We start from the raw sequence: 18,185 nt of genomic DNA on the forward strand, positions 1-18,185 counted from the left end.
TGTATACCAAGAAGAGAAAAGGGTTAAACCCAGTTGCCATTAGAACAACTTTTTTTTAGGTCAATTTTCCATCTCTTTTGTGGTTACACTCCTCTTCTGAGCAGCAAGTGGTCACTCCTTATCCCAGGGAAGTTTCTAATGATGTAAGTGCCCTGACAGATGTCTCTGATGAGCAATTTCCTACTGCATATTAGATCCTCAGGAACTTCTGAAGTCATGTGCCTGGAGGTGGCTGCTCTCACCAAAAGCATTTACCTCACCTTTTTCATTCTAATAACTTATTTCCATTCAGGATAATATCAAGAGCAAAACCAAAGAAATACAAATATTTAAATGGAGAGCTTTTCCTTGCTGTCCACAAGAGTTCTGAAATACTCCCTTTAGATGTGTGTCTGTCTTTGTGCTTGTAAAGAAAAAATTGCAAATGACATTTATACAAAGGTGACTAAATAAATGCAATTAAATTTTTGAAAGAGAAGGATATATCAAGAGGTTTTTTCAGTCTCTAAAGGTAATTACATTTGTTCATTGCTTACCATTTACTATTTTAGTTTCACTGGTGAATGAATGCCTGGATGCATTTAGTGATTTTTGTGTTATTGGTCTTTTTTAGAGCCTTTGCTGCAGAAAACTTTTGTGTAACTCATCTTAAACCTTTTGTCATTGGAAATGTCATTAGAGCAGCAATATATATTATAGACAGATTCTTTAAAAAAAACGAGCAGCTATTACAGGCTTAAATAATATTTGTAATATGCCTTGAGACCATGAACTGTGCAGTCTGTACCCATGCTCATTATTACCAGTCTCTGCAGGAAGGCTGTGTAAACAAGTGTGCGATGGTGCCTCGTAAGGGATTGTTGCACACAGACACTGAAGTGTGATTTTGTAGGATTCTGGACCAGCATCAGAATCATGTCATTCCAGTTCTGTTAGGATCAGTGCTAGAGAATTCTTTGTGGAACAAAGATATCCTTTTTTTTTTCCACTTCAGCTGGGATATAGGGGAGTGGTCTGAGTGCAGCAAAACCTGTGGGCTGGGAATGCAGCACCGGCAGATCCTGTGCCGGCAGATCTACGCCAACCGCACGCTGACAGTGCAGCAGTACCGCTGCCAGCACCTGGAGAAGCCTGACACAACCAGCACCTGCCAGCTCAAGATCTGCAGTGAGTGGCAGATCAGGACAGAGTGGACCTCGGTAAGTAGGATCCCTCATTTGGGGCAGAATACCTCCGAAAGAATACAAATTTTCTCCCAGGTATCACTAATCAAATCAATTAATTTGGTTAAAACAAGGGGGATATTGAAAGCCTTGGAAATAAGCAAGTCTTAGTTCAATAAATCCCTGCTTGACTATGACCATCTGTTTCCTAACTAGAAAGATGTCTTAGCAGGAATGAATGAACTGTATGGCCCAGCTCCCTGGTAAACTACTGCAGTCCTTGCACGGAGTCCTGATGCAGCCTCCCTTTTGTCACAGTGTTCAGTGCCTTGTGGAGTGGGGCAGAGGACTCGAGATGTGAAGTGTGTCAGCAACCTTGGGGACGTTGTTGATGATGAGGAATGTAACATGAAGCTGCGGCCAAATGACATCGAGAACTGCGACATGGGCCCCTGTGCCAAGAGCTGGTTCCTTACAGAATGGAGTGACAGGGTAAGGCTTCTCAGTATGTTTATCCTGCCAAACCTTCTAAAACAAGAGCATCAGAATTTTAAAAGTATACATCTGTACAACCATAAAAGGAGTAATCATTTTCCATGTTTATACTAGATGTTTTAAAGAGGCAAAAGCAAACAAAACAATAATGATCCCAAGGGCTTCTTGAGTTTGTGTTAAGATACAAGCATGCATAGAAAGGGCAAGCCTGTGGGTATATGGCCAAGTGTCCAGACTTAGAATTGGCTCTGAGTCTGAACTTTGCAAAATATTGGGTATGCTGAGCTTTATTATTCTTCCTTGCTTAGTGCTGAGTCTCAAGACTCAGACTCCTAAAAGTTTCCCCACTGTTTTTTAAGGGATAGAGATTTGAGGCCTGTTGTCCGGGTTTAAGTTCAATCCATAAACCACTTATCTCATAGGTGTGAAAAGAGGGGAACAACTTCATAAACTCAGGCAGGCTTGATTCAGGCTCCTGTATTTTGTGAAAGTAGATGTTGGGGTTAATTTTATTCCAGTGAGTCAGATTCTCTGCATGAAAGCAGTAGAACCAGTGGTGATTTAACTTGTTTTGTGATTGTGTTCAGAGTTGTTCAGTGGTGATATTTATATGCTTTCATTAAGAGACTTAAAAACATGGGCTAAGAAAAGCCTGGTATTTTGGTCCAATAAATAAAGCAGAGATATTAGTGCAAAGGGCAAAGATTTTGCTGTAGGGAAATGGCAGTGGGGTTTTTTTTTTCCTGCCTTTTTTTTCTTTTCTTATAGTTCAGTTCTTTGTACAGTGCTGTTAAATCTATTCTACCCTCAAAGACATCATTTGGCCCAGCTGCTATCACCCAGTGCAGTTCCACCACATAAAGCAAAGACATTGCAGTGAAAACTCTAGCACCGTTCTCTTCATTATTCAGAATTAAAAGCAGCTTTTGAGCAGAAGGTTATAACTGTAGAATGTTATTATGCTTATTTATATGTGTTAAATGAGACGGAGAAGTGAAGCAGGTAATGTGGAAAATGTTGGAGTTCTTTCCTTACCACAAACTTTTTAGGGCTGGAGAGTAAAGAATGGATTTTGTTACCTTCTCAGTTTATATAAGTGTACAGATTAATTTCTTCCAAATGCTTGCTACTGTAGTTGGCATTCTTCATCATCACTTCTGCCAGGAGTGGGTTTGGAGTTTGATTCACAAAGAGGATGTAAGGAACAGCTTATTTCAGGAAAATGGTAGATTTGAGGTGGAACATGCAGGATCTACCTAAGATTCACACACACCTCATAACTCGGATGTTGGGACGCTCTGGGGCAGTGATTCCATGGCAGGCAGTGAAATACAGCAGCAGTGAACAGGTTTGCAAAGTCAGGCTGTTGGCCATTAGCTGTCTTCTTGTGCCTTGAAAGGGCTGCATTTAAGAGCAGAAATTCCTCTTTCTTTGTAGAGGAGTGTGTTTCTGTTGAAAGACAAAAGAATTCTGTCATGGGATAGAAATGGTCATTCCCAGGTGTATGGGCTTTGCATGTGTCATTTCCCCAAACAATTCCTTGAAAAGTACTTTAAGCCAAGCCACACTTCAGCAATAAGCATAGATCAGCGATGGGCAGCCGCAAATGGTTCAGATAAGCAGCCAAAAGTTCAAATGCTTTCAAAAAGCTTGTTCAAACCTCTTGAGTCTGCAAAACTGTGGTGGAAATCTCACAAGAACAGACCTTCTTTGTGAGATTTATTACATGCCTACTTCAAGTCCCAGCTGGAAATACCACAGAACAGTCTTTCCCATTGTATTTTGACATTTCAGCCGTGCCTAGAAATAGGAGGTGAAAGAACTTATCATAACTTGTGGAACTTTGAATTGGTCGAGTTCAAACTTAGTTACAGCTGGAAGAGAAGGCCTTTTCTGAACCCACTTTGCAAACACTTCACGTGTACAGTTGCACATGCAGCAAGCAGAGATTTCCAGAAGCCTGTCAGAGATTGGTTAGGGATGTACTTCCTCTTTCAGCAAGGGATAGATCAGACTTCCCTGTCTGGACTGATGGGATGCATGGGCCATTATAATATACCCTTGGTTATCTAGCAAAACATCAAGAAAAAAACACAGCAACATAAAAATTACAGTTGTCTTTGCTGGCAGCAGATGTTTTATTTCAGCATTTGATTACTGTAGTACATATTTGTGCAGCATTTGACATGGTTATTCTTTAACACTGTTTTAAGAAAAGAACATGATCTAATTTAGGAATGGTGAAAATATTTTGTGTTTTCTTATTTTACTGAGACCATGCAAAGTTTTAATTGATGCAGAAATCATGTTAGTTACCTATATTATCATTAGTAGTTTCTGTGGTTCTGAGTTACATGATTATAGCATTACTTTTCCCTAAAAGTGACTTCAGCAGTATTACATATGTGCACTTAAAAAATCTGTATAGCATATACAAATTTGTGTGTGGGAGTTGTGTTTCTTTCCCAGGGTGGGCAGTATGTTGCTCTACCCTGTAAATAACACTTGGCTGCCTTCTTGCCATGTTCTCCAATCTTGTTTTCCCACAGTGTATTTATGTATTTTATGGGCCACCTGTTTCACCTCATGGCCTTGACCTCCTTGGTGTTGGTTTCTGCACACACTGAATTTTTATATATGTCATTTAAACCCCCCTCATGTTCCTAAGACAATGAAGTTCTTAATTTGTGGTATTTTGATAAACAGGTATCAGAGTCCATTGAGTGTATGTTACACAAACACTTTTACCTGCAAAGCTTATGAGGTGTGTGGCCATCATGTGCACTCTGGAAAGGATGGAGGGAAAGCAGTTCATTCTTGGGAGACAAATACTTATTTGCTGACTAGTATATACTTTTGTTCCTTTTATGGGAAGTAGGACTAAACACCATCTATTGGTATCCACCAGGTTCAGTCTTGAGAGAAGTAGAAATTTTTACCCATTTCAGTGGAAAAGATTATAGGTTAAAAGTTTGTAGTAGCAAGGTGATACTGGTTGGTCTTACTTGGTGCCTGTCTTTGCATTTATTGTTCTGTCTTGAACATAAATAAGACAATTAACTTAAGTTTCATGGCTTTGACTTCCATATGATCTTTAACCTCTTTTGCCTATAGAGAGTCTGGACAAACTTTTGTGATATTTTTATGTGCATTTGTAGAAAGATTGCTTCCTGTCTCATAATTCTCCAAAGATGTCATGCTGCATTAAAACAGCAGAGTTCCACCAAACAGCATCCATTAATCAGTGGAGTAAATGTGGTGAACCTTACTGAACTTAGCAGCAAAATGGGATTGATGGGAGCAGATGAGATTCTTGTGAACATTTCACATGACTGATTCTTTGACAGCTCTAATTGCTGGAAAGTTTATTTCTCCTGTGGGTCAGGAGCAGGAAACTGCTTTTTCCTGATTTACAGCAATGGAAGACTCACCAATGTTTCCTTCTAGCTAACTGGAGCATTTCCTGCCTTCATTTTTGTTTATTCCTCATTGCCATCTCCTCTGTTCATTTGTTTCTCATTTTATGTTTAAAGCCTACTTAGAAAAGAAGCCAAAATACAAACAATACTTAGATGTTAATGAGATTCTGCGGCCAAAATAAAATCTCGGGAAGAAAGAAAAAATGCTGCACATCAGGGAACATAATCAAAACAAACCAAACACATGCTTTGGATTTCACTCTTCATTAGAAGGAGTAACAGCAATGCTTCTGTAATAATCTTCTGCAAGACAGCTGTAGTAAAGGGAGAACTTCATAAAAATCAATGCATTATTCCTCTCAATTCTAAATATTGCCTAAAAGGTTCAAGTGGATTTGTTGGCCAGTCCAATGTGGAATCACAAATGAATATTGTAGCTTACACTCTTCTTTCACTTCTTTTTATTTAAATCTGGATACTTCACTTAAAATCTCTTGAATCTTGGGAAGGGAAAAAAATCACCATTAAACTTGTGCAAGAGTTCATTATTTTTTATTATCACTGACTGTTTGTTTTAGTATAAAATGAAAACGACATAAAACACCTTTTTTCATTGACTTCATGTGAGATTCATATGGAAATGTAAGGTTTGCATTCTTTATGTATAAATATGTAACTCACTTTGATAGAAGGGTGGCCAGGGTCTACAGAGATTTGTGTTTCCATCTCTAGACCTGGTCTTTGCCCCAGTTCAGCTCCTGAAACCTGCCTGGCTTTACCTGTGGCCCAGCGTTGCAGGGAGGATGGCAGGCAGGGTCCAGGCAAGATCCCAGTGACGAGGCAGGTGCAAGATGAAGCTCAGAAGTCCATGCAGGGACAGAAGCCAGTCAGATGAGCCCAGTGTCCCTGGGCAGGTCTGTGGGAATGAGGCAGGACAGGCTCGGGCTGAGGAGTGTGTCCGAGGGGGAGGGATCATGGAAGTGCAGGCTGTGGCTGGGAAAAGGCACCTCTCTGAGGAAGCCTGGGCAAGGAGTGGTGGAGGAGGGCCGAGGTGAGCTGGGCCATGAGCAGGTTGTGCCCGGGGCCAGGTGAGCTGGGCCATGAGCAGGTTGTGCCCGGGGCCAGGTGAGGCTGGGCCATGAGCAGGTTGTGCCCGGGGCCAGGTGAGCCGGGCCATGAGCAGGTTGTGCCCGGGGCCAGGTGAGGCTGGGCCATGAGCAGGTTGTGCCCAGGGCCAGGTGAGGCTGGGCAGGGCCCCTTCAATGTCCTGCTGCACTCACCCTGAGCAGTGCTGGGGCCATGAGGGGCCACGTGTGAGCCAGAGCAGTGAAAAAGTCTCTTCCCTGCTGGTAATGACTTGTGGCCATTGGTGTTGTGACCTTGGAAGGATGCCATGGAACTGCTGGACTGGTCCAGCACCTGCTGTATGCACAGGTGTGCCCTATAGGGAAACAATTTAAATCTAGGTGTCAGAAAATGTTTTGACAATGCAAAAAGATATTTCTTCCTACACTCTCTTTTAATTTTTTCGTTTTTTAAGAAGTGAAGGCAACTCTCAGTGAGTTTATGTCCTATGAAAATCTGCCCTAGTCTTGGAGCTGTGGCAGAAGATCTTCTGAAATACAGTTCTGAGTGTGTGATTGGAAAAACAAAGGTTACATAATCTGTCTAAAATCCCTTCCGAAAGGGATTTTCTCAGAGTAGGTCAAATAATGCTAAGGAGTTTTATAAATGTATTTGAGACATAGTTTTGTTTTTTTTTTTCTTTTGCAGTAACATCAGGAGAATGACTGATAAAGGTCTTTGCTATCTTGTGGGAAGTAATTAAGGTGATGAAGGCTAAAAGTGTGATAGACACAAATCCTGCACAAATGGGGGTAGTTTTACTCAAACTCAGTTGGTTGTTATTTAAACATTTAATTAAGGTTAGCAGTGATGCTGAGACCCATGTGAAAGCTCTCTGGAGACCCAGAGAATTCCTGCTGCCACTTTCCTGGGGTCTGCTGCCCCATTTGAGGGTAATGAGTAGGGCTGCCATATTAGTGAAGGGAAGCTGACACTGCTAAAAGGGATTATTTTTGCTCTACTCTTGTCTTGTAGCTGTGACAAAAATTCAGGCTTCCACTTACAGTTTTCCAAATTTGCAGGAACTTGCCTTATTTTCCTGGACTGCTGCTCAGTTGTTTTCCAGCAACTATCAGAGCCCTGAATGAGGGGTTTTAGTTTTAGTTTTTAATGGGTATGGAAAGCTTCTGAAATTGAACTCATGAGGAAAGGACCTCAGGAAGAGGAAAAATGGCAGACTCTTTAAAACACAGACAGAGGTTTCTGAGGAATTTGAGCCAATTAAAACAAGACTATGAAACAAAATATCTTTAATAATAGGACCAGAATAAAGTTGCAGCTTGTGAAAGTTCCTCATGTTTCACAATGTTAGGTTATGGCAGTTACTGTGTATTAATGCAACAAATCAATGGCACCAAATTGAAAGTAATGGGTATGTCAGTTGTGAAAACCAAGGGGAGAGGATTCATTAGCCAACTCCCTACTCCCTGCCTTGGATTTCAGAAACCCATGATTTTCACAGAGAAGATTTTTGCTGAAAAGGAGATGAAAACATGAAAAAACAAATACATAATGCAAAACATTCAGGTTTAAGTTTGCTTTGTAAATCCTCAGAGGGTAGTTAATCTGTAGTAAAATCTTGCAGCAGGGAGTGGAACAGCCCTATGCCTTCCCATTCATTTGGTATTTCCTCTGTTATTTGATTTGCAAGCCTAGTTCATAACACAATCATTTAAAACATAAGACGAGGGGGATTTTCTGGATGACTTTATAGACTAAATTTTTTCCCAGCTCTGGTTTGCAAAGCAGAAAAGCAAACTAGATTGTCAAATGAAAATTAGTTAGCAATAAGAAAAGTATTTGCAGAGTATATGCATAAGTTCTCTCTGCTTAATGTAATTGAACACCCTTGGAATGGGAGCAGAATTGATGTCTGCACAGTAGGTTGGAGTGGGAGCCACAGCGTGGGGCTCAGCTCACCTGGGAGTGGCCTGTCTGAAATGGGTGTAGTTGTAGTTTAGATGAACAGGAAAATGTTCACTACTAGCACAATTTGCATTATTCTTGTATTTTCAATATTTTGCCACTTTGCCTTTTCAGCCTCCTTTGGCCATGAAATTGGTTTGCTGAGGAGGTAAATCTGTTTTACATACCTGCTTGAAGATGGAAAATTTTGTTGTGCACAACCAACAGAAAAGGTTCAGTATATTACTTCTAGGCATCATTTAAGAGATGCTTAATTACTTGATTGGCAGATGGAGGAAGAAACCTGAACTTCTAGTTTTTCAAAAACTGTGCTTTGTTAGAAAAATTGTTTCTAAAGAGTTGAATCACTTCTTTAGTTTTCTAGGTATTCCATTTCAGTAAATGTTTGCTATTCTATTTGAACATACTGTGTGAAATCAGCTTGCTGATAGGAAAAGCGGTTTTCTATTCTGCATCTGTGAAATAAGTGTAACATGAGTACATGTTTCACACAAGTAACCAGTGTTCATCTGTGCAAGAGAGTGAAGAGCAGTTTGCAGCCAATGGCTTTTTCAGCCACTGTCTCTGGAGAAGATGAGTGCCTGTATTGGTTGGTCTTGTTGTTCATAGGGGTGTTGTCATGGCATCTGCTGCTTTGCAGTTGGTCTGTTGGAAGTGAATCCTGACACTGTTACCAAAGGCAGCTAAATCAAGTTAATGGTCAACTTTGTGTTTCATTACCAGTTTTTTTGACTTAGTTAATAAAATTTTTAAGATGTTCTAATGCAGAGTTTTATTCATTCGCAAGGAATGTGGTGAACATTGTTGAAGTAATATACAGTTTCTCCTGATTACATTGTATGTTAAAAATAAAATCTGAAATAGCAATCAAATGCATCTTTTTCTCTCATATATTACATATTTTTGTGGGTTTCTTTGCATGTGTAATATAATTGTTTTGTTTAAATTCCATTATATACATCTTTCAGTAAGCTGCACATAGGTTTTTTTTTTTATATTATAGACACGGAATGCCAAATGCATTTTAACAGGAAATAAAAAAGGAAGATGAAAAAATAATTCAGCAACAAAGAAACAGTCAAACATGAGACTTTATTTCCTTGGAATGTTTCTGGTTTTTAAATGTCAGTAGTTTGATGCTGCTTAGGACAGTGAAATACCAGAGGCTTTCCTGCTTCAGTAGATGAAAGAACAAGCTCTAAGGGCATAAATGGAATTTATCCTGTGATTTGTGAATGAAAAGCATACTGTCTCTGAATAGGTGATATAAGAATCTTCATATCACTATTTAGTAATAGCTTTTAGAATTGAGCAGTGTAACTTTGAGAATGGTGAACATTAGTTACTGGGAAGTCATCTCATTAAAAAGCAACATTTAATGGGTATAAGCTTCTATGGCCACCTCTTCTAAAACTAATTTAAAACTTGCAGTTGAAACAAGTTGGGCAATAACTTGTGGTACTTGCAGTTGTTTACTGAGGATTTACCTGAATATCTTGAAATGACCTGTCAAAATAATTTATATTTTTCTACTTTACTGTGCTGTCAGAATGTCAGTTTGTTAATATGGAAAAATTCCAGGTTGTGCTGTGCAGTCACTTTACTCCCAGTGTCACAGCCCTCAGAGTCTTCCTAACCTTGTCCTTTCAGCCAGTGTGAGATCCACCTGGCTGACAGCTTGAATGTTTGGAGGAGAAACTCGGAGAGCAAAACAAAGGCTGAAATAGGACTATTGATGATGAGTGAGAGAGACAGGGACATTGAATGGTGATCAGAATTCAGTTTTTACTGAGCATTACCGGTCTTTATATACCATTTACAGGAAGGCATGTAATATTTTACTGCAATCGTTTAGTTAACCATCACATAGAAAACTTTACATTTTGACTTAGTAAAGTCTTATTTTCAGTAAGCCAGACTTGATTCAATCTTCTTGCAGTCAGAGCTCTGTTTGCTCTTGCCATGGGATCCTCATTATCAAGCTGCATATGCTGATTAAGTCTGCAGTACTATCAGTCTCATTTGCATTACCTATATCCACAAGGACTGCTGTCTGAAAAGCCTTTTATCGAAATTACCCATTCTCAGAGCTATTAATTTGTGTGCAACAACACGAAGACAGTGAAAACTGGAAGAATTTATGGACAGAAAGAAAAAAGGAAAAGTAGTAACACTTACAAAAAACTATAAACCAAAAGATTTCTTTCTTAGCTAATCCTTTCATTTTTGACTTTAAAGACAGGTACTACTTGTCGTGTTTTTCAGAATTGTAAAATTGTAAGACAGTTTGCTGCAGCTGAAGTGCAAGTAAAAATAATGGACTTTGTGTGAATGAATGAATGAATGAGTGAATGAATGAACGAATGAAGGAAGTTCCACTTGCCGTGGCCCGGTGCAGGGTGGTGCTCACAGGTGGCCGTGTCGCGTCTCTTGCTCGCAGTGCTCGGCCGAGTGCGGGGACGGCATCCGCACGCGCTCCGTGGTGTGCATGACCAACCACGTCAGCAGCTTGCCTCTGGAAGGCTGTGGCAACAACAGACCCAAGGAAACAACTCCCTGTAGTAATGGGCCCTGTGCTGGGAAAGTGGACTGGTTTGCTGGGGGCTGGACACAGGTAAGCCAAGCACCTAATCTAACATCTGTTATTTTTCTACTGGTGTTTTACTTATAAACTTGTATTTTGATGCACTAAAGACGTGTGCCATAAGGTATTTCTTCATCTCTCCAAACTCTTTTGGTATTTGCTCCTTATGTTCGATACTTTTCAGCCTCTGCTGGTTTTTTTAACTTTGATGGGGAAAAACAACAAACTTCGTTCTTCTTCTCCTCCTCTCTATCTTCATTTTTTATTTTTCACCTACTGACCCAGTGCATTTATGAAAAGAATGGTGACAGAATGCTGCTCAGCATGTTTAGGTAAACACCAAAGCAATGGATATGCAGTCCTTAAATCGGAGCCTTTGTGATCATGCATAAATGAAGGGAGATACATACCTATACATATGCATGTATGTGAAATTTCCAAAAGACAAAGAAAGCAAAAAGCAATGGCTAAATCCATAAGTTAGCTTTGGAACTGAAAGTCATTACAATAGGCAAAAGAACAAATTTTGGTTAGTGGCCTCTATACTGAGTAAATCCTTCCCTTCCTCCACATTTAGTAGCCCTTCTTGTTACAAATGAACATTCCTGCTGTCAGGCACAATGGCATTTCAGGAGCTGTTAACTCATGCCCAGGCATTTATGTCCCTTTGTGTAGGCTCTGGCACAGCCTGGAGAGCCTTTGGGGCTGCTGGTGCCAGCCCTTGCTGGAGCTGTGCTGTTAACTCACTGCACTGCAAATCCCACAGTCCTTTCAGGAGAGAAGGAGCTGGAAATTAAACTGGTACAGCTGAGGGGGAGATTACAGGACTACTACTGTGCTACTGCTTTCAAGTATAAGTAATAATAATTGTGTATAAGAATATGTACAGCAATAGTAACAAATTCAGATTTTAGAAATCTTTACCTGCAGTTCTAATAACAGATGAAGTCCAGGCCTTGTTGCTCAGACTGCTCCAGATGGTGAATTGGAGCTCTGTACCCATTTTTGCTGTGCTGGAGAGGTGTTCAGTCAGAGCATCCTGACTGTTCTTTTAATTCACCTTCCTTCTTTACATTGGATTGAATTGCTTGATGCACATAAGGGTACAAAGTCTTTACTGATCTGAAAGCTGTGTCTGACAGCATCAATTCTACCTGCCAAGTCCTGGCTGGTCTACCTGGCTTCTAAGAGGAAAATGAGAGCAGTCAGTAGGGCAGAGCAAGGGGGAGCACTGAGGGCTGGCTTTCCTCTGCCAGAGTTAAGGTGGGGTGTTCAGATGGTGCCTTTAGGAGGAACCATTAAAAGAGATGTTTTGTGTTAAAGAATGTTCAGTTACTGTACTTCCTCTAGAATTTATTTGGGTGCATTTATCTTAAGGATTTTTATTTAGCTCAAAGAGTTTTGTGGGAATCTGGTAAAGGGATTGTAAATTCTACCAAAAATATAAAGAAAATCCCCAGTGTTAGGAACATTTCATTGGTTTAGGCTGGAAAAAAAACCTTCTGAAAAGCATAGTCCTTTATGCAGCATAGAAACCAATATGTTGCTGTAATCATCTTCTAAAAACCTTTTTACAAGTGCCAGAAACAGTATTGTGTGTGTACTTAACCTTTAAATGGGCAGTAGGAATCCAAGTGAGTCAAATTCGCTTTTCAGAACAGGAACCAGCACTACATCACATAGATACTTGCAAACATGAAAATAATACCTTGGCAGATCAAGGCATTTTCTAAAAACAGCACCGAATGTGAGGCTTTGTAAAGCTACAAAACTGTGCTCTAACCTTATAACCTTCTGAAGTTCAGTGCAGCACACATGATCCTGCTTCAGCAAAAATACTGTTTCTGGAGAAAGTGAGTTATGCTTCTCTTTTGCTTAGAAAGATAACTGCCAGTTTCTTTTTGTAGCTACAAGTAAAACTACACTTTGAGATTTTTCCAGGAGTACATTTAGAGTTGCATGTCTTCTTCATGAAGATAATTAGAAATTTGTTTTGAGTCTGTGGTACCATGTGATGTGGAGAAATGTTACTTTGAAAACAAGACAAAGGACATGAGAAGAATAACAGAATTCTCCCCTTTTTATTTATTCTCTGATATAGTGTTCTACTGAATGTGGTAGTGGAACTCAGCAGAGAGAAGTAATTTGTGTTAGGAAAACTGAAGATAATTTTGATGTTTTGAACTCCTATGAATGTTCATATTTGGAAAAACCTCCCAGCCAGCAATCCTGCTACCTCAAACCATGTGGATCTAAGTGGTTTCATACAGAATGGAGCACAGTAAGTCTACCATGTTTTAGTGTATCTGTACTTTGTTTGATACATCTTTTTCTGTTTATATTGAAAGAGAACACCATTTGCATACAACCACCCATCATGAAATTGATTCAGTTTTGCACAGGAATGATGATAAAAAGAAAGCATACTCTTTGCCTAGTGGAACATAGAAACTTCAGGAAGTATCTTGACCAGAAAGAGATACTGCACAGTTGTCTTTCTATCATTGATGTCTTCTTCATAGAATCTTCCTGTTTATAAAGTTGGTTTGGCCCTTACAGTGAGAGAATATGATACACTTAGAAGTTCCTTTCAGTTCTCTAATTAAAATTAAGGAGCATTTATAAAAAATGAGGCATGTATTCATTTTTTAGAGTCAGTTTTACCATAATATTTTACTCTAAACTCTTCACTGTAATACTTAGGACTTCACTGAGAGAAAATGTATTGTACAACTTCATTTATCTTCAGTTTCCCCTGGAAGTGGAGCAACTACATTCACCACTGTGCCACAAAACGCTTCAGTTTAATCTATCTTTCTATAATTTCCTGTATCTGACACAGTTTATTGCATTTCTACAAAAAAACAAAATCAACATTTTTGTCCTAAATGAAGATCAGAAAGTCCATTGTCATCTTAGATTGAGATGACATTGTATTGAATGTAGTAACTTGGACCCTTTGTTGAGCTGTAGGTCAGATTGCCAATGGCAGCTCTGCAATGTGGATATAACTTAGAATGATTTGTGTGAAGTGTGATGTGAGTCTTGGTTCCATTCTAAGTGCTTAAGATCTCTGCAGATCTGAAGTGTTATGGCTGGATGTGGAACAATTACAGTATTCTGCACAGGCATGTAACAGGAGTAACTCTGGAAAAACCCATGTTCTATTACAGTTGCACATGACTGCCCTTTCAAATGTGGGTAAGGGTTGTACTTAAAGATGAAAAAGCAGTTTAAAAATACAACGTTGAGACTACTTCAGTTAGTTTTTTACAATATAAGATTTTATGATCCTGATAAGTTGTTCATGTAATGTTAGGAAAATAAATAATTATGCCAAAAAAGTCAGAAAGAAAACATTCTTACTAGTTTAAGGTTTTAATCATAAATGACCCAGGTTTAATTAAGTTTTTGTGCAATAGGTCAAACTGGACAGTGAGCCAAATCTCAAAGACCTCACTCAGGCAAAATCCTTGGCCAATGGGGATTTGCTTCAGTATGGGCAGAAATGTGTAACAATTGGCTTTAAAAGTACCATAACAAGCAAGTACAAAAGTCTCTGGCTTCATGACAGACCCTGAAGGAGCACAGAAATATTTTCTTTAGAAATTCAAAGAAACATATAATGCCTAGTAAAATCACTGTGCTACAAGAAGTGAAAAATAATTGAGTGCTAGGAAAAAAAAAACAATTAAAATTATTCCTGCTTATATATAAATGGCAAAAGAGACAGTGGAAGCCAGGGCAGTCAAGTAATAAAGTTCAGTGCAGTTAAGTTCTTAAAGCAGGAAATGGGAACACTGTGGAAAGAGTTGATTTGGGAGATGTGTCTAAATGAGCAGAGAACAACCAGACAAATTAAAGAAGCAGATGCTAAGTAATAAATTCAGAAAGGGAACTGTTCTAGCTTGATTTCAGTTGCACAGCATCCACTATATTTATTTGTCCAGTTTTTGTTCCTGTGGTCAAAAATGTTGGGGAATCTTTAACAAAATTTTACCTGTGTATTAAGGTCTTTGTTGTTAGAAAATGAAAACCAGTAGGGTGAAGTTGATAAAAGGCTGCAGTGATACCTGGGTCTGGCATCAAGATTCCCTTGTTTACTTCCTGGAATTACACAGCTGCTATGGCCTTCATGAACTTCAGCTTAACTGTTTCAGTGTTCCAAGTCCTGTGAAGGAGGATTTCGGGTTCGGGAGGTGCGATGTCTGTCGGATGACATGACAGCCAGTACTCAGTGTGATCCACAGCTCAAACCTGAGGAGAAAGAACTGTGTAATACACACGATTGTGTCCCTGAAATAGGTAAGGCAGAGTTAACTTCTGTTTTAACTATGGAACTCCATCTAGTGGAGAACTTATTTGACAGTCTTGCAGAGGCTTTAACAGTGTATTTTCTTTTTCGTGTTCAGAGTTTTATTTTTACACAAAATACAGCTCTTTTCTGTGCTTTAAAACTAGCTTTCCTATAAAAATGTTTTCCTTGTAATGTGTAAGAAACCAGCTTATTCTTGAAGTTGCTGAGAATGTGAGAGATCTGCTTGTGTGAAAATGGTACATACAGGGTGTTCTTCTGCAGCCTCCTTGCATTCTCCAGGTTTCTCTTGGAAGAGTATTTAAAACAAAAAAAAAAGGATCTTTATATACTGTATTTGGAAGCAGGTTCTATAAGAACCAACAAAATTAAACTAAGATATTAAGTGCAATGAAGAGGTTTCTTTTTGTGATAGTAAATATAGGGATGCACTTAATTAACATTGGAATTGGTCATTCATCTCATACAGATTGGGTTTTTTATAGCAATGAGAATGGATAGGAAGAGATAGATGCAAGAAATTTAGAGAAAGTTTTAACTCTGAATGGTCTCCAACAACTTTCAGTTGAGAATTAAGATAACAACGTTAAAAACCTGGGGAAATGGGGATAGCTACATTTCCTCCATGCTTTATGTATCTTTACATGAAATCCTAAATAATCTAATTTATTTGCTTAGATTACCTGTTTTGACTTGACAATGAATGCTGAAATACAGGTCCAAGGGGTTTTACAGGGTAAAAAGTAGGGAATTGGTTATTTGTTGCTCTGGTACTGCTTTCTTTAGTTTCTTCTCTCTTCCCTTCTCTCTGCAGATGAGAACTGCAAGGACAAATACTACAACTGCAACGTGGTGGTTCAGGCCCGGCTCTGTGTGTACACCTATTACAAAACAGCCTGCTGTGCCTCCTGTACCCGTGTGGCAAACAGACAGCCAGGCTTACTGGGGCACAGATAACAAATCCTGCTCTGCTCAGAGCAGCAAAGGCACTCTTCACTTGGAGCTTGAGTAGTGCTGCTTTGACTGCAGCAGTTGTAGCTTCTTAGAGATGGGGCTTGTATTGCTGAGCGCATCAAGACTATGGTTAAATCTCACACCCTTTCAGTTACAGTTATTGTGCAGTTATTTCTTTTAGGATGTTTGTTGTAAAATCATGATTTTTAAAAAGCATTCATTTTTAATGATACTATTATTTGCACCTGCTCATCAGATAATTATTTAAGAAATGTAGCAACATTAAGAAATTAATGAAAACTAAAATCAATTGCAGGCAATTACTGGAGATAATTGACCAGTATGAATGCAGCTGCTCCATTATTTTCTGAGTGCTTACTTTTACTTGGTATTTTGGACTGCCTGAAGTTAGAGGACTAAATCAATGAAATGTGCATGAGAAAAATGACTTCCCAAAGAACCGAGCCCTTGAAAAGCATTTATCATCAGTTTTCTATCACTCTATATTTTTAACTACTTCAGTCCATTCATAATAAATCAGAGTCACAGTTAAGTTCTTTTGGTTGTCCTTTTAACTGATGTCCTGTCCTTAGGCATCAAATATATGCACACTTGACTGCCAGAAGGTGCCTTTATATTTAATTAATAAATTGGTGAAGATACAGTTTTATGATTTTATATGGATTTTAAAATGCGTTTTCTACCAGAGTGGCACTAGTGTCTAGCTCTTTAACAGCTGCAGCTGTCAGTGAGACAGGTTAACCAGAAAGGTGAAGAGCCTTTGCTGGTATAAAAAGTGATTGTTTCCATTGGTGAGGTCTCTTTTCTGTAGGGGACTTATTTCAGAACTGGGATCTTGCCTAATTCTTGTCTCTGCACTATTGTTTAACAACTGCCAAACCAAAGTACTTTGTTCAGACCTAGTCTGGATATGTCACCAGTTTCTGAAACAATCACCAAAGGACAGAGGCCTGTGTGCCTTATCTTGGTATCAGGCAGCAGTATGAGCCTAGTAGCTGAGTATCTGTAGAAAGGGGATGTTAGCTATTGACATTCTTCAGGTTTTGATCAGTTATTACAACATACTTGTCTTTTTTTGCTCAATGTTTAATTGCACAGGTGTAGTCATACCACTCCTTTTCTATTACTCAAGAATGGCTGCAGACTTAGAGCTGAATTTAAGTGGTGATTTTTTGTTTCTGCAATTACTGTATCAGCCTTGAGACTTGCTAAAAGCAAATAGTATACTATGCAGTGCAGATGAGGTTTTGCATTATCTGCACGTTCTCTAGCCTTTATTTGAGAGGTCTTTCAAATGTGTAAATAAGGCTGAGGGGAAAAAAATAAACACCTCTGCTTATTCAGCTGCTTATTACAGCATATTGCCTGTAAATTAGTGATGCCCATTTATGCATCTGTTCTTAAAGTTCCTGATGTCTGAGTTGTAAAACAGCTGTAATAATCTATGTTCAGTCACTCTCAAAGGTGTGGTTAAGGTATCCTGCTACTGATGCAGAGCCATGTTTGAGCCTCGTTGTGTATCCTTTTCTTCTTACTGCTTTGGTGGAGAGGAATGCTAGGAGGCAAAGGTTGCTGGTTGTAAAACCAGTCCCATCAGTTTATGTGCTGGGAGCCATGGGAACATGGAATTCCTGTAGTCTAAATGCTGCCTTGCGTTGAGATTTTCTGAATGTTTTGATTCAGTCACTCTTGAAAAATATATTTTGGACATGATGAACTATTACTGTTAGGCTACATGAAATGAAGAAGTGTTTCCCCTAAAATTTGGAGGTACTCTTTGTGACTATAAAACTGTTGTATATCAGCCAAAAATGTAATTGGCTGTTTCTGTACGCTTTAACTTGGGCTTTTTCACTATAAATAATAGATATAAAATTGTTAGAAACAGAACCTCTTAATTAGGAAACTTGTAATTCAAGTTCATTAATCTTTGACAGTCCTCCTGTTCCCTTATGTTACAAAGATTTATGCATGAAGACAGCTTACAGATTTGTCACCATATTAATATTCCTTAGATCCTTGACCAAAGAATGATATGGATAAAGTGCAGTGTAAACAGCTCTGGAATCCAGTACTTCTGAATACAGATTTTCATTTGTGTATCTCATTGCAGCAAATTTTGACATACATTACACAACTTTTGCTGTTGTCTCTTTTGTCCTAAGGAAGTGTTTCCTGTCAGC

The 18,185-nt window shown here is 39.0% G+C and overlaps 1 protein-coding gene across 2 annotated transcripts in view; it reads left to right on the forward strand.

Moving 5' to 3' along the window:
- The window catches only part of THSD4 (thrombospondin type 1 domain containing 4), a 222,314-nt gene extending 206,330 nt beyond the window's left edge, over window positions 1–15,984 (forward strand). For both annotated transcript variants that reach the window (XM_062501530.1, XM_062501531.1), the window contains 6 exons: window positions 995–1,199; window positions 1,482–1,655; window positions 10,569–10,742; window positions 12,814–12,993; window positions 14,873–15,017; window positions 15,842–15,984. In XM_062501530.1, coding sequence (XP_062357514.1) covers window positions 995–1,199; window positions 1,482–1,655; window positions 10,569–10,742; window positions 12,814–12,993; window positions 14,873–15,017; window positions 15,842–15,984 — 1,021 coding nt within the window. The remainder of the gene's footprint in view (window positions 1–994; window positions 1,200–1,481; window positions 1,656–10,568; window positions 10,743–12,813; window positions 12,994–14,872; window positions 15,018–15,841) is intronic.
- The last annotated feature ends 2,201 nt before the right edge of the window (window positions 15,985–18,185 follow it).

The sequence above is a fragment of the Cinclus cinclus genome, chromosome 13, assembly GCF_963662255.1.
Source record: "Cinclus cinclus chromosome 13, bCinCin1.1, whole genome shotgun sequence".
In the NCBI taxonomy this organism is placed as follows: domain Eukaryota; kingdom Metazoa; phylum Chordata; class Aves; order Passeriformes; family Cinclidae; genus Cinclus; species Cinclus cinclus.